The sequence below is a fragment of the Eufriesea mexicana genome, unplaced genomic scaffold (assembly GCF_001483705.2).
Source record: "Eufriesea mexicana isolate 0111107269 unplaced genomic scaffold, ASM148370v2 scaffold76, whole genome shotgun sequence".
NCBI lineage: Eukaryota > Metazoa > Arthropoda > Insecta > Hymenoptera > Apidae > Eufriesea > Eufriesea mexicana.
Window position 1 is genome coordinate 2,079,044 of NW_016908289.1, and position 17,081 is coordinate 2,096,124.

At 41.0% G+C, this 17,081-nt stretch overlaps 1 protein-coding gene across 1 annotated transcript in view; it reads left to right on the forward strand.

Moving 5' to 3' along the window:
• Window positions 1-2,819: 2,819 nt before the first annotated feature.
• Window positions 2,820-17,081, forward strand: part of LOC108555080 (uncharacterized) — an 80,381-nt gene continuing 66,119 nt past the window's right edge. The window contains exons 1-2 of the mRNA XM_017910592.1: window positions 2,820-2,848; window positions 2,919-2,977. Of these exons, the coding sequence (XP_017766081.1) occupies window positions 2,820-2,848; window positions 2,919-2,977 (88 nt within the window). The remainder of the gene's footprint in view (window positions 2,849-2,918; window positions 2,978-17,081) is intronic.

Below are 17,081 nucleotides of genomic sequence, written 5' to 3' on the forward strand. Positions count from 1 at the left end.
TAAACGCTCCAGCGGGTGCGTCGATTTGAAAAACAGATCTCATTAACCCGGCCACTCCAAACTCTCTTAGCCATGCGCGATTAAGGCGAATACGGCATCAAACGAAGCTTTAACATCCCGGACTCACCCGAATCACCTTCCACTCTTCCGCCACCCCTAGAGACTTTGTATTTATGACGAACTATGAAACCCAAAGTAATCGCGAGGACGTACTATCCCGTCTGAGCCCAGAAGCACGCGGTACACTCGCGTCCCATTGATGTCGGATTAATTTTATTCCCCGCTGCTCTGCGTCTCCGGTTCGCGATCATCTTTTCCGTTTAACATCCGGATCAAAGCGGCGGAAATCACGCCGGCATAATCGCGCGCGATTCCGCGGTGGCCCGGTGTCCCCAGACAGGCAGCAGAGACGAGTGGTGGGAGCCAGGTGGGGTGGCGCCCGCTTCTTGGCGGATCAAAGCGCGGATTTCCGTCGAGGCAACGAATTGGCAAACTTCTCTCTGAAGATAGAACAGTAATTATAAGGTCGACGACGACACGAGAGAGGGGCGAGAAGCGACAGACGAACGATGGTCTCAAACACTGCGGTGCAAAATTCACAATCTAATTCAACTAAGCAAATTACTGGCAACTTCCTGGGCGGCAGCTACGCACGCTGTCCCTTCGGCCTGCATTCCCAGAAACTTAGATCAAAGGGGCCGACGGATCTCCACCCACGGCCATTTTCTCCACCCTTTCGCCTCCCTTTTGCCACGACCCCGGCTCTTTCCGCCTCCTGTTTCGGAATATCGCTCAGGCCCCCTTTCATCTCCGCGTTTCATACTTCCGGCCTGTCTGTCGCGCCCGACGACGCGCCGAATATCGAATTCTGGCTGCTTGACCGGTGGCCCCGACGAGACTCGTCTACGGCCGCTCGAACATGGTCCATCTGGAATAGTCAGGGCGGGGTTAGAAGGGGTCGCTGTAGCAGCCTGAGTAACAGGTTACGCAACCCCTGTTTCGTCCGCAGCGAAGGAGAAGGAGAAGATAGATGGGGTGGGCTGGTGGATGCTTTTGTTGCGTGACTAAGGTTCGTGGGACCGGGACCAAGGGGTAGAGGGGAATTTGGCCGATACGTGATGTCCGATATTGTTACGGAGGATATCTTTGTTGCTTTTTGCCAGATTGGATCGTGGAATTAAGTTGTTTCAGAGAGAGGCAGGTGTGCAAATGTAAATCGAATGTTAAATTGCTTTCAAACGTCGTAGATAACTATGATATGTGGCATCGTATTTGGTGGATTGACTTAAGGTAGTATTGTTGGCTTCTTAATAGAATCAAATAAGCTTATAAATGGAATGACGGCGGCTGGCTATGAAACAAGAGAGATTCGCTATGGGCACATTCTTCTGATCTTTCTTGAAACTGACTATTGCAACTGACTTTAGAAATTGTAATTGATAGACTGTCTCTGCAAATACTCTTAGACTTTGGCATACGCTTATACTGAAACTATCTTAGACTGACTCGTCCGTGCTCTTGCACACTTATTTAAACCGTTCATTCTGTCCTCTTTCACGCCCAGGCTTTCTTCCCCAATTATGCCCTTTCCCACGCAACCCTGGCGGACCAGGTACTTCAACCACTCCAGACACATCCCTAAACTTTCACTCGACTCTATGGTAAACATTCTTTGCAGTTAATCCTCTTGCTTGTAGTCACTTTCGTTCTAAGTCCAAACACTCTTGACATTCCATCAAGGCTGTACTCGTTCCAATCCTACAGATATGATAATTTAGAATGGTTTTTAGGGTGCGTTATTTGGGGTTATTGCTCAGGATTCTTAGCGTTAGAAAATATCATTAGTGTGGAACAAAAATCAATCTTCTGCAAAAAATGTGTACCATATCTGAAAAATGTGACACAACTAATAACTAACAATGAATAACGAAATGAAACACTCATGGCTGAGAATTGTGAAGCGAGAACAGCTAACTAACGTGTGACATGCGATAATTTGTAATAAATGTATGTATTAATTACAAAGTGCTCAGTGAAGCACACCTCGTATGGCCCCTAACACCGTCAAAATCTATCGTGAGTAGTCAAAAACACCCTCGGGCCCCCATTTGTATCTCCTAGCACCATGTGTCGCGCAAATAGCGGCAGACAAGGCCGATAGGGATGCTGACGAATGCACGGAGACGCGTGTAGCAGGGGAAGGAGGATATGGGGTGGGAGGCAACACTTCCGGGACGCAATATCATTCGGAACGAGGCAGACTGTAATTCCCACTTGCTTGGTCTTCGGAGGTAGCAGAAGCTGCGTTTGTTGATTATCCGGCCGGTAAACAGGGCGCATTGTTATCGATTGGGCCAACAATCTGCCGCCCCCTCATATTGACGCAATACTGCCTCGCACTTGCATAATGAATGGTTGGCTAATGACCCTACGGAGGTTGCGGAAACCGCAGCCAGAGGATGGTAGGCCCGGGCCTCGAAGCACTTCCGGCATCAAACATGCACCGCTCGCGGATCCTCGGAATCCACGGGGTCTCCAGCCGACTCGGCCGTGTATCGTTCCAACTCCGTTCTGTAATAGGAACGCGGGGCCGACTTTAATTCTTCATTAACCCAGAGCCAACAGAGAGCTCCGTGCAAGCATGGCCAGATACCGTATGCTTGGATATCCGGCGCACGATACCGTTCGTAAATTTATTAAGCTCGGGTGTAAATGCAACGAAGACTGTTCGTTGGGACGAAACAGAGATTTGTGGGTCCACGAATTTGGGTCTGTTCGGTTTCACCGATTCGTTTCGCGAAAATTAGGATGCTTAAACAATGACAGCATGTGTCACTTGTGTAAAATAGTATGTAAGTAATGTACGCAATTGTGTGCTTTTGTAGACCTCTTACATGACCTGGTTCTCTTGTTTTCAGTTCTGCTGAGCACGTGGACGCCAGCAAACAGATTCTGACTACCAGTCTGACGTGTCATTGTAAGTACATTATCTGCTTTATACAAGTCGTGAAATTACAGACTTAGACTGAATTTATTTAGTTATTTGCAATCTACCAGACAGTAATCGATAAATCATCTGTCTAATGTTAAGAAGTACATAGGTCCACACCGTTTTATATTTTAACCGAATGTTTTGGTGAAATCTGATAGCTTGGTGCATTTTCATCTTCTGGTAGGTGGCCTGCGACTTGATTAGAGTTCTTACAGAGTCTTCAGATTGGTTTTGATATGGATTTATACATTATTTCTTATCTAAAGAGTTAAGTACTAGTACTGTCACTAAAATGTAACGAACATCCATTTAATTCGATAATGTTTAGCCTGAGAAATGTTATAAAGATTAACCAAAAGTTACGTTAGGGTTGTCTGAAAGAATTTCTCAAGTTCACGGCACAAAATAATAATTCCCATGATCCATATTTGTATTTAAACTATCGTACAATTCTTACCTCCGTGCAGCCCAAAACAAATCTCTCTGACCTCTCGAGTGTTTACCACACTGCTGCAAAATAGCAAGTGCATAGTACTGTCACTAACGAACTACTCAGCCTAATCAAATTGCTACGAATTACAGTCCCGAGTTCTAGAAAGAAAGCGAGATGCGAAACTCGAAACCCGTCTCCCGGTGAGTCACGCGCGCCAGCCGCCATGTTGCGGTCGCCGCGCGCAACTTTGTCCCCGATTAATAAGTCGTCGTGCTGATTCCTTTGTGCCCGGCTTTCCATCACTTCCGCGGTACCTGCGAGGATATGACTTTCCCGCTTCTGCTCGGAAGTTTCACTTCTACACCAGGGTCCGCGCACGCAATAACGACTCTAATCTCCTTACGTCGTCCCGAGCTGTTTTTCCCATGGCCCGAACGAAAGTGCTTTTGCCGTTGACCAGTCGGCTATAAGGGACTTACAATTTACTTGCGAGTAAGAGGCTTTATGCGGTGCACCGCGCGTAAAACGTCGCGCCGGGGACTTTACTTAACGTTCGTTCCGCTTTGCATTCTCGCGCTATGGGGTATCCAGGAAAGTAGCGGCATAGCTTTATATCGCGGACTACGCCTCTGACTTTTCGCGAATCGCGCTCGGACCGTCGTTAGGATGGGAAGGAGGAGGTGGGAAATGTGGAGGAGGAAGCTTTTTCTCGGATGCTAGGAACGAAACCAGGAATTATATACGATCCGGAAGAGGCGGTCACCGACTAAAGGGGAATGTTTTTGCGAGTCTTGGGAAACGAGCATCGTTACGGTTCTCGTTCCGAGGCGGTAATAGCCCCTTTGGATTGCTGGTGTTATAGTCTGGGGGTAATTCGGTGACGTTTAATATCGGCGGGGCGAGCTTTCGCTCTTGGCTAAATGATTAATCCAAGTGAATTTTGGTAGATTGATATTGCTGATGCTGAATCATGACAGGGTTTCGGGAAGAGAGTGTGCTTGAAGTTAAAATGTTTAAACTGTCTTAAGTTCGTGTAATGGAGTTTTTGGAAATTCTCTTCTTCTGTCTTCTATAATGACACTTAACCTTTATGGAATTCTTACTTCTACTACTGTACTAGTTACAATATCTGGGATGGAATTTAAAGTATTTACTAGTAGTTTGAAAGGTGGATAGAATTTTTTTTTTAATCGGTGACAAGTCCTTCTGTTATAGTACGTGTGTCACCAATCGATAGTTAAATAAAAAAGGTACATCTTAAGGGGACCAGATAGTAATATCCATAGTACCAATTAGTCACACTTTCTGGTATCCATTTTTAAGACCAAGCAATTAGCATGAATTGAAGTACAATAATACAAACCTGTTATTAAACATTATTCATAGAAGATGAATTTTATCTGGTACAATAATGCAACATCCCAGTGTTTATAATGATAATTAGAACGTGACTAAGGTGTTGACATAACTGTACAAATAAAAGTGTTTAAAGTGGCCATTATTTTATTGAAGAAAATGTTTTCTGCGTTTTTCATTTTCCGCGTGTCATCGCCGTAATTATTACGGTATCTTATTCAAAAGCTCCACCTTATTCGAACATTTCAAGTCTGTTGGCTGAGAAGGAAGCTGCTCCACGCATTTTACAGGCATCTCATCGAGCGTATCATCGCTCGCTCTTGCTTAGAACGCCCCCGGGACTTTTGAAGGACAATCCAATTTCCAAGGCCGGCTTTATGTTACGAAGATATTGTTTTCAAGGGGATTCCGGTACGGTTCGTTGAGAAGTCTCGATTTCCGACTGCTTTTTCCGCGATCTTGTTCCACGCGCCACAAACGATCGAATATCTCCCATAAGTTCCATCCCTGGGAATGAAATTATTCCTCTATTCGAAATCCTGACAATCACTAACTCGTTAATATTTTAATTATGCTTCAGTTTCTGAGATAATTTTTCACAGGATTCTGTTCTCAAGATGAGAGTGATACAGCATTTGTAAAAATCTGTTATTAATACCTGAGAATGCGGAATTTTAAATCTAAACTTTTAAAATAGTCCTTCGAGATATGATAGATTTAGTGTTAAATCGTTTGTAGAAGTATTTAAAATTGAACACGGGATTTTAATTGGAAAATTTGAAAATTGGCCTTAAATTTGTGTCAGGTTTACTATTAAATCATTTGCATAAGTGTCAATAGAGCGTAGATTGTAACTCAGAATAATTCTAACGGTCTTTATATCGCAATATATTCGAGTGAAAGTTATCAAAGAGATTTGTTGTAGTCTTTATTTCGGTTGCTGTACAAAATTACTATCATTCTGAATTATGGTACTACCCTGTATAACATTTGTGAAGCTCTTATTCCACGTTATTCAGTTAGTCGTTACTGATCAGGGTTTATTCGATTTGAATTTAGGGTATTATTAAGTCGACACGTAATAAATGATATTCACGATAATTATAAAAACTAGTCGTGTATCTAGAATTACTTGACCCGCAAATATTAATTGAAAATTTATTCAATTAAATATTTGCGTTTGAATGCACGCATAGCAGATAACATTTAGTCGGAAAGTGATAGCTGAAACGCGTGCCAAAGTTCCTATATACTCGCAGAGGTGTACAATTCATTATGTATTTTAAAACCTTTTGTCGTATATGTACTTTTTTTATCGAACTTTTTCGACACTCGCTTCTGGATACTGGGAAACTTCGTTTTTCACGACTCGATTAAATATCATATTTTATTCGCCCGTTTAAATCCATCTATAACAAAAGGCAATTAATCATAAAATAATGGACGATACGTGTGCCAAAATTCCCATATTTAGTCTTTTTCACCGGATTTTGTCATCTGAAATATTTCTGCTGTATTTAAAATTTCATAAAAATGATTTTGCGTAAGCTACAGAGAGCTGATGTATAGTGATAAATATTTTACATCGATAACAGAGATTAATAAGGTACGAAGGTCAGTTTTTGTTTCTACAAAAAAAAAGAAAAAAGAAATAGCAAATAAATAAAAAGAATTTTTTATTTTTCAATATCACCAAACGTATAAGTAACGCGAATGATTATTACTTGGTCCTGATATTAAATGCATGCCTTTGTTTTGCTCCTGGGCATTCCTAAAATGCTGAATTAAAATGCAGAAATAAAATGCTATTTTTGAAAATTTCATGAATTCAGTTTATTATTAACCTCACTCAATAAAATATAATTACTCATCCTAAATATTGCTTCCCAAAAAGTTGCAAGTCTTTTATGAAGAGAAAGACTGTCGTATATTACATTTGTATCTCCCGCCGTTACAAGTGTGCCGCCATCTTAATATCCTTCGCTTTGTCACGTGATGTTATATCGGACCCAGTCGTCTATATATCTCGAGAATCGAAAAGGTTAGAGTCAATTTCTTTCTTCTTTCTCTTGCAAAATATAGCTGTTTACATTTCTTTTTGGGGGGAATTTTTGTAAGTCTATTAACAAAGACATTTCCAAGAAATTTTTAATACAGTATAATATATCACATGGTAATGTTAGATGTAACATCATCTTTTCCTATCTAGCTAGATAAAAATGTTCCTTGATCTTCATTTTAAATAATTTATTTCCTTCTATAAACCTCTAGGTTTCTCTGTTTTTTAACAGTAATTGGAGACAGTGAGTGAGAAAAGTCGTTGCCAATCTGAACCCGTAGGAAATCTTTTTATCAAATATTTCCATCCTCCACAAACAAAGGAATGTAATGTAAATCTCATAGCTCTCTTCTCTAACCTCTTCCTTGCCCGCGGCTACTCTTTTTCTTTCGACAGTGGACCGGGTGCATCGTTCTTATCTTCTAATTTATTTTCGAAGTTTCGTTATCCTGGTCAGCTTTCAGCCGCTAGATGCTTTGTCGCCACTGTCGAGCCAGTCGTCGCGTAACGAGCACTTCCGGCGCCCCGCATACGATGCTTCTTGAAGTTTAAATTACTCGAGCTCGATGGCTCTTTGGCTGCGAAAAAAGTTCGTCAACAGGTGCGTGTGGGCTCGAGTGTCGCGATTTAACTTACAATTTTTCAAACTTTCGCGCCAGTGGCGGCACGCGTAACTTAATTGCGTTGAATCAACGAAGAACTGTCGCGGATTGCGCGTTTAAGTCCATTTCATCGCGATGAACTTGCAACCAGCCTGTTAAAAGAGTAAATCTTTTTTCACGTCATTCATGGTTGACCGATTCCATTCGTTTTTCACGGAAGCACGCGTGTGCCGCTTGGTTTCGCGTAAAACTGAACAGATTCCTCCGAAGGTGAACACAGTTTTTTGAATTTACGGTACATTGGAAACCTCAATTTTTCGTAATTCGTGTTCCTGTTTTCGTCAAAATTCGTGACATTGCCGTTTATTTTTCTATTCTAACCTCTCGTAAAAATTCATCGACCCTGTCTATCTCTTTTCACAAAGAAGGTATGTTTTTAGAACAGTTTCTTGTATACTTTAAAGCATACATTTTATGTGTCTACATTTCCTTTTATTTATTTTATGTAGGTTGTCCCACAGGGTTTTTGCATAAACTCTTTGCATTTCATGGATGAAAGTAATCCAAAAGCATACACGAATGAAGAATCTTAAAAGCTTTATTAAAAAATTATAACAAAAGAGTGGAACGTGCGTGGAGTAACAATGATCTTATTTCCAATATATTTCTGCAGTTGACTATTTTATTCAGTCCTTAGAACGAGGAATAGAATCGAAGTGAAAGATCCAAAACTGTTTTCCCGGAAGAGTAACGCTTCTTCGATGATTGTAAAATAATTAGTAGATTCCAAGTATCAATGAGCTGAATCAAAACTCCCACTTTCCGTCCTTATGCTTCTTACTTTATGTTCTTCTAATGTTTTCTTTTTATGGTTCTGATCAGTAAAAGTGTTAACACCTACGCCTGTGTTAACACTCGAAGTAACGGTCTTTAATGTGCAGCTAAATATAGTGCACTCAGTTGATATTAATTATTATGACATAATGACAATAAAGGAGCATATGTAATTGTGATCCTATTTGAACAGCTGTATGTTTTCAGCAATCGTGAGAATAATGTGTCCAAAGAAATCATTTCGATCCTCATGGTGGTTCTAATCTTAATTCAAGCTCCATGGAGTATCCAACTTCTTAATTTGAACGTATTATAGATGAGAGTTCGCATGTAAACCTGCTTTCGCTCAGAACCGGTCGCAAATCGAGATTATAAACTCCACGGAACAGCGGAATAACAGTCAAAGTCCGGTAATGCCATGAGTGAGCATTCGCACAAAGACAGTAGTAAAACAAATCCGTTCTGGAAGTCGCCAGGCATGGATCAGGGGCCACACCACGTGATCTCGGCGGGCGAGTCGTTGAATGGCCGCAACGGCTCGCTATTGGTTAGAAACAGCGGTCTAGCAACGACCAAAGTGAGTTTACATCGCAGTTAAGTTTCGCCTTAACGCGATGCCGAACCGTGTTTCCCCTCCGCCATAGCGGTGTGTGACGCGCGGATTTACCGACCATTTGGCAAATGAAGACGAAACTGCCTCGTAGATTACCGTGGCCGCGATACACCACCGACAGCTAGAGACCCTAACCTATACGGGGTTTCCTTGCAACGCGATCGAAGCGATCGTTTGTCGCAAGATGGTCCCCTCGATGTGTCCTTGTCCGTGTACAATAGCATGTTTTGAAGTATGTCTAATTATACAGCATTTCGATGAGGTTAGGTCCCCAAACAGTGGTGGTCCGTGAAAAATTTTGCTGGTCTGCAGAAAAATTTTCGAATTTATAAGGATTTTCAATTTTCTTACGTGAAGTAAGTGTGTTTCATATATATAATAATATCTTTTATCTTTATCTTACCTTTAACTTTTTGAACAAATTTGTGTTAATGAGATTTAAAATTGTGGATGCACTTGGAATTGTGGAATTGCGGATGAAATTGTGAAGATTGAATATTAGTGAGTTCAATGATCTAATTATTACTTTATTAATCAGTACTGTAAATATATAATATAAACGAAAATTTGTGATGAAGTTGTTTTCAGAAAACAATATTTTTTTATAACTGCGCGACTTTAAACTTTGAAGTGGAAAATTTTAGTGCAAGGAGATTGAAAAATGCTCAAAATCGTGTCGAATTCTAAACTCCTTTTTGAATTTATATTTATATCACGCGAAATTTGTTTTTGAAATAATTGGCTTTAGTGTAACCAAACGATCCACCACGTATCTACACTTTATTACTCGTGGCGGATTTTATATTTACGAGAGAAAATAACTATACTTTCGAGGGATCAAAAATTGTCATTCTATAAAGAGCATATCGAATATTTTACTTTGGAATATTTTAAATATTTTATGGTTGATGTATATGTATATGATATGCATTTTAAGCGACGAACCTTCGATCGACTGGCATTGCACGAGGTGACAATTTTTTATTAATTAAGCGCTTTTCGAATTTTCTTTTTCACGACGTGCGGGAAAACGAGACATCAAATAGCCGATATGTTATTCGAATAACCGAATGAAATTTGCGATCGGAATTAAAACTAATTACTGGTTACGTTGCCCGGTAAATAACAATCCTGAGAATGGTACTCGTATCTATGGCATTTACCATCTGACACAGTTCTGGGAAATTTATCGCACTGTCCGGGATTACTATCGAAATTGGGGGACCGAAGAAGAGGTCAAAGTATCGTTTTCCTTTATTGGAGAAAACATCGGTGAAAATGTTCATGAAGCTCGAAGCTATAAATGGGGCAGAGACGATTCAATAGCAGCGTCACCATTCGCATCATGAAATTAAGAACTTCCTTTCCTGGTTTCGATATCAACACAACCCTCGGTTATTCCGATCTATCGAGCCATGATTAAGAATGTTTAACCTCTTCAGGAATACTAACGCGTATTTAATTTTTCTTAAATTATGATTAGTGTAAGTGAAAGGATAATTAGAATCAATTGGTGAACTATTCACCATAGAATCACTCAATAATATAAAAAGAAAACCTCCCAATTGAACCTATCAAATTGAACTTAAGGAAATTTGGTCCTGAATTGGTGAACGACAGAAGATCAACCATAATAACTCGCTGTTCGGGAAACTTTGCGATCGTTCAGCTAACTATAAGGAAATTTCTAACTGTATAGTATGAGCAAAAATTAATAAGATTTAAAATTTGCATTTAAATATGATTTTTCAACGTTCCAACGTTCTATCCATTTGGTATTAATTGGAGAAATAATTACGAATCTCACAGACTAGGCCAAAACGTTGGCAAATCTGGAGGCAGACGCTGCAATCGAGTTCGCAATCACTGTAGTCGATGCCATGTCCTCTCTTTCTTGGTCTCAAATGAGTCGCTTTTGAAAAATCCAGCAATGGCTCCGTTTGTCTTCAATCAACCGGTGCTTTGACCTGCGCAGATGAGTGAATGTGAAAATTCTACTCTGTAATCAATTAAGCGGTAATTTCTCCGTACCTTTTGTTTTCCTTTCATCTGTTCGCGTACTTTCTCTACTGCTTCCGATGCGACATCGTCGAGGAAGGGGTGGGTAGTTCTGATCACTCTTTGTTATTCGATGGCATTGCTTGATTCGTGTAATAATTGTCAACGATGATATAATTTGTTGCACTCCGTTGATTTATCGCTGTTAAAATTGTAGAATTTTGAATCTTGCAAGTTTCTCAAGTGATGCGAACACGATTATCTACGAATAAACAATGTAATAATGATACAGTGTTATAATGAATAATATAATATTAAAATGGAAATGTATGTGAATGAATTAATTAACCTGAAAGATCATTTAAGATTTACTCATTTATTCTTGCAGACGTAAGTAAAGTAGAAGGCCAAATAAAGGGTTATGGCTACACTCTACCCTGTTCCTTATTAATTTTGATCTTCGTCTTTAGTAAAATTGGGATGTACTTTTAAACATTTTAACCATATTAATTATTAACAATGCACTGTAATCTACAACGTATAAAACTGTTACACTCTGCTTGCTCTCCACGCAGATACATTTTTGAGTACAGTGAAAACAAGTGAAACATCAAGGTGCAACCTAGATTGATGTGAATAGCATGCCTAAAGTACTATGCAAATATAGCCTCGATGCAAACATATTTCGTGAAAAACGATCCGAATTTGATGCGTAGAAAGGCAAAAGCAGAAATGTGAAAAGTAATCCACATTTTAATATAAAGTAAAGTAGCTCATTTCAGAATGTTGATAATAACATACTAGATTGAAAATACATATTAATTGCAAATATGGTGGGATGTCAATGATCTTCTGAAGAATTATCGAATCACGAAAAGTTTCTATTTTTATAGGAGAGGGTGATTTTAGGTGAAAAAGCAGATCGAAAATAAAGAATAAAATTTTTTCATTTGAAACTTCCTTGTCGAGAAAATCGTCTTTGAATATCCACAGAGTGCGCTGGTATACTAATGGTCTATCCACCATAGCCAAAGTTAAGTGCACGCGGACACGGTGAATATTCAAAGTCAATTTTCACGACAATGAAGCTTCGAATGAAAGAATTTTATTCTTTATTTTCGATTTACTTTTTCATGTAAAATCACCCCCTTGCCAGTTATACTACCATTGCTGGAACATCCTGTATATATTTATATTTTATATTTTATATATATATCTATGATAAAATTAAATGTCTTTCGCTCTTATTAATATGAATTTTTTATCACATTCGTGCGCATATAATTGTTAAATACTTATGGAATCACTTATTGTTGATTTATTCGGTTCGTTCGAAAATTACGCAGTTTATATATATTTTTCGTGTAACATCGTGCCTTCCCGATGTGCCGCGGTTTTTCGATCTCGCTGAGGCAAACAAAATTTATGAGTAAATCGTTTCCACGTAACGTCATAACCTCATCCATCCTCATCGATTATCGTTGCTTTTAATATTCTCTCTCCCCTTTCTCTCTCTCTCTCTCCCTCGGTCGCGTGAATCAACATCGTCTCTGAGTGCAGTCACTTTTCGAATATATATCACGTCGCGGTTGTTCGGTAATCGTTTCGTTCAACAACTTCGATTACTCGACATTCCAGGTATACGTAGAAAATTTTCCTCAAAAACGCGATATATCTGTCTCTGTATCTCGGAGCTATTTCTGAATCTATTTACACACAATTCTAGGGATAATTAATCGGGATGATAGTGGTGAGATGGAGACGTAGGATTTTGAAAAAAATAGTGTAAGCTATGTTCATTAACACTAGGTTTACATTTCACGTTAACACTGTCTGTCAATTTGATACATAAACGAAATCGTCATGGTTCTTCGGAAAAACAATTTAAGAAGCAACACAATTATACACAGCAATATAAGTCAATCGGTTCTTCATGGTTTTGATGTTCCCAATTGCCAATGAACATAAATTTCCAGAGGAAATAGAGAAAGCAAGGAGACACCACATTCTAAATGAGTTATAAAATTCTGAAAGAAGGGAAAAAATGAAATTTGAAAGATAAAGTTCACACTTGGCTGTGCAGGATAGCCTAACGAATCTACAGAGCCGGGCTAATCACGCCCTGCCAAAGGTCTGGATATTTAAATTCATCTTTATCCGACGATCCGATCGGAACACGACGATCCGTAACGAAAGTTAACGAGATGGTGTTAATTAAATCCAACACACGGAATTCCGGTGGCTGGTGGGAAAATTCGACAATGGACGCGCGTACACACGGACGTGCAGAGTCGCACACGTATACTGGAGGTCGTGATCGCGCATAAAGGCGCGTGTACGCGCTTACAAGAGAGCAGGAGCGACGAGCAGACGAGCGGGCGTCGCTGGTCGAGGCTCGATGAATCGATGACCGCTTTTAGTAATGATGTGTACATGGCAGGCCGTCCTCTCCCGATGGAACGTCCGGGGTCAGCGTAGTAGAACGCGGCTGGTACGTTGACTCGTGTGTAGTGGCAGCCAGAGTTTGCCAAGGGGGACTTATTACGTCCCTGGAATTACCATATAAATTATCGCGTGATGAACCCAGCGGAGTGCGAAACGGTGCACGCTCCAGCCTTTGTCGAGGTTTCGGTTATGGTTAATCGGCCACGCCGTTTAATTGACATTCTGCACCGCAAAATACCGCCTGTCCCGCGCCTCGTGTAATTTTCTTCGTCTCCGGCTCGCCGAACGCTGCGAATCACCGCTCGCTTTCTCGTTTCCGAGAATTTCACAGCGATGCTAGCGCGCTCTATGCGCTGAAACTTCACATTGGTCAGGATGAAACACTGAGTCTCGGTTAGAGAAGGTTCCCAAGCGCCATCGTGTGGTTAACGTGACAATTAGCGCCATACCTACCGCAGAATGGCCGCAGAACGAAGTAAAACTTCGAAAAAATGTTTGTAGGAAGACGATAACACTGAATGTGGAACTTTTGATGAAATTTTTAAAATCGATCATGTCAGATTAATATTAAGTTCCTCAAAGAACAAGATATTAGATTATAACTTCTTCAGGAATGTATTTACTTATTGATACAAAATTAGAGGTTGAGGAGAAATTTAATGGCCACACACGATAATATAAAATTATCCAAAATTAACTTTTTAGAAGTAGGATAACAAAAGCATGAAGTAGGGAAATGAAACCCCCAGAAGAAGAAGAAAATAGTTACAATTTCTCTTTAGAACTGAGATAAAAGTAATTGAGATTCGTCAACACTTTTTTGCCACGGGTACTATATGCCAATAATTATAATTCGATCAAATTTTCATAATTGTACTGAAAAATTTATCAATATAAACGTGGATGAAACGTATTGCGCTATAATAAGTCTAACTCGTCAAGAGATCCTGTCGAAGAACAACTGGATAAAATATTCCTGTTCATATCAGGTGGTTATACATCAGCGATCACGTCGCTACGTTTCAAATTTATTGACACAATATAACGTACCAGAACCTCAAATATACTGCCGAAGTAGCATCATACACGCGTCATTTCGTCCCATCTCCACTTCCGATGCATTGCATTACCTTCGAGTAGATCGACAAACTTCGAGCCACTATCCAAGACGCATTCGATGCAACAACCTGCAGCCCGATCCTTCGCGTGCTATCGGCTATAAGAGCAGCCGGAACGCGTCGATTTACGCTGCGAAATTTGATACGTAACACAACGAGAAGGCTCGTATTCGGAGATTGACGAAGTAGCGGCGCGGAACGGCCCAGGCGTTACAGCGCTCTTCATTCGACTATCGGTGGCGCCATCTCACGCGTCTTCGCGTGTCACGCGTAATGGCGGCGGTACGCGTGCCGCGGCATACGCACAAGGCAATGGTAGATCTCGCATGTCGGGTACGAGGGAAATTTCGCGACACGTGTAACTCACGACACGAGTGTCTGGGCACAAAGAGATGTAATTAGCGGTTATTCAAATTTTCACGAGGAGCATAGTCATCGAGGGCGACGAGAGCTTCATCGACGAGGTTACAGGCAGACATAATTACTCTGTGTGGCGAGATTGGCGCGAATAGAAGACGGCGGAGGTGCAGTGTCTGAGCGTTTAAGATCCAAAACGTGGCCTCGCTGTTGACGAGCGACAGGGATCCACGTCTACGAGCACGATGAATATGCAAAATTCTCGGTGTCGGTCTCACGAAGCATATCCGACAGTACGACCGGCACAGCCTATGTTTCATGCATTCAGATGCCCTTCTTACCATCGTGTCGTCCAGCTTGGCCGTGGAACTGTTGAACAATGTCGCCGGCTGTCGCGTTCATTAGGTGCCGTTTAAAAAGTCGCCCGACATTTCGCACGGAATTCCCGCCACGAGCGGTGTCATGCAAATCCCGCTCAATTCGCGCGAACACGAGGAAACTCTTAAAGCCTTTTATAGTACGCCTCCTCTAAGACTGAATTCGTGGCCTGAAAGTCGGAGTGCCACTATATTCTCGGCCCTAGGTATTACGACGCGACGTTTCTCGCGGTTTCACCTGTACACACGTCCCTGGCGTGTCCGCGGCGCGCCTGAGTGCAAGTCTGCGTGCGTTCCTGGGTCTCCCTAGGTTTTTAGCCTCTTTCCCCGAGGCTCCCGCAGACTGATTTATGTTTACAGGCCATAGAGGGAGGTGGAATTCGGTGACCGCTTAACTCGCTCTCCTTCTTTCGTCGTTCTTGGAAACCTGTTTGCGTTATCGTCGCGAAGGAACTTCGCCCGATGTTCTTTGAATTCGATTAAAGAATTCTTAAGCTGGCTGCGGGTCTGTGTAACGGTAGTTTGGGTTTAACAAGCGGTTTCAGTCACGAAACCAAGGATTATCGCTGGCAGATAACTTTGGTGATTATTGAAATCGCTACGAATGAAATATTTGCGAACAATTCTCTCTTTAATATTCCGAAAAGGAGATAAGTTTCACAAGCTAATGAAAATATAAATCTTCTTCGATATTATTCTGTCATATTTTAATCATACATGCACATGTGCGAGGTAGGCGTAAGCAAAGATGGCGGAGATGCTACGAGCTCGCTGTTAATACTCGGCATGTAAAATTGGTATGAATAGGTCTAAGCTAACCACAATCTATGAAATGAAATTTCTGAAACGACGCTAATATTTCTATATGCTTCATCGATGTATAATTCATTGAATAGGACTTTTACATTCGTCACGATCATTTAGAGTGAAATAAAATCTTGTCTGTCTTTTTATGCCGATAAATTTCTGGAGATATCAAACCGGGAGTCCCAAGGAAGAGTCGTAAGTTCAGGAACGGTTAATAAATCCCGGGGAACCCGGGTGGACTGAAACAATCCCGTCGCCAGGACCTGGCTCCCACTTTTGTCCAGGAAATTAGAGTCATCGCGACGTTGTTTGCCCGGCCAGGCAACGGCGTCATATTTCACGCACGAACGAAACTTGAGAATCGTAATTGAACACGGGTTCGGGAGGGAAGATTCGTTAGATACATCCGACGTCAAGAGGAGCACAGGCATTAGGGAAAAAGTTATTCTTATTACCGGCCCGGGTCACACGTGTATATTATTGCCAAGAAGTTGTCCCGGTTCTCCACGACAAGGGGCCAGCCAGAATGTGCAAGTTTTCCGATACTTTCTTAACGACGATTTCGCTGTCGCTCTCATAACCTGGCGCAGACATGCATTGTCTAGGGTTTCTTCGTCCCTGGCAATTGGCCGCGACGTTAGTGGTCTCTTTTTACTTCTACGCTATTGTCTTGTCTAATGGTTTGTCTAACTGGATGATGTGTACGTTGGACTATAATTCTCTAAAAATTTACTTGAGGTTTTTCTTCGAAGTTTATGTCTCGAGCTCGGGCAGGGATCTGAATCTCACTTTTCTCAAAGTGACTATATATATACGTATCGTTCAGGACTTTAGAGTGTGTGATGACTGTATGTCTACTGACGTTTATATACAGCAAGTATGGATGCTGTAATGCAGTGATAATGATGCATCATTGTTATATACATGGTAATTCATGGCATTATTACGAGAGTTAAAGAGTTTCCTATGAAAACAGGTGGAAAGGTTTAGATTTTTCTTTAACCTCTTATTAATTAGTACTATTTCACTCAAGAAATAAATTGAGAAATTAAGGTTAAAATATTGACACGAATTCTCCTAATTGCACTTT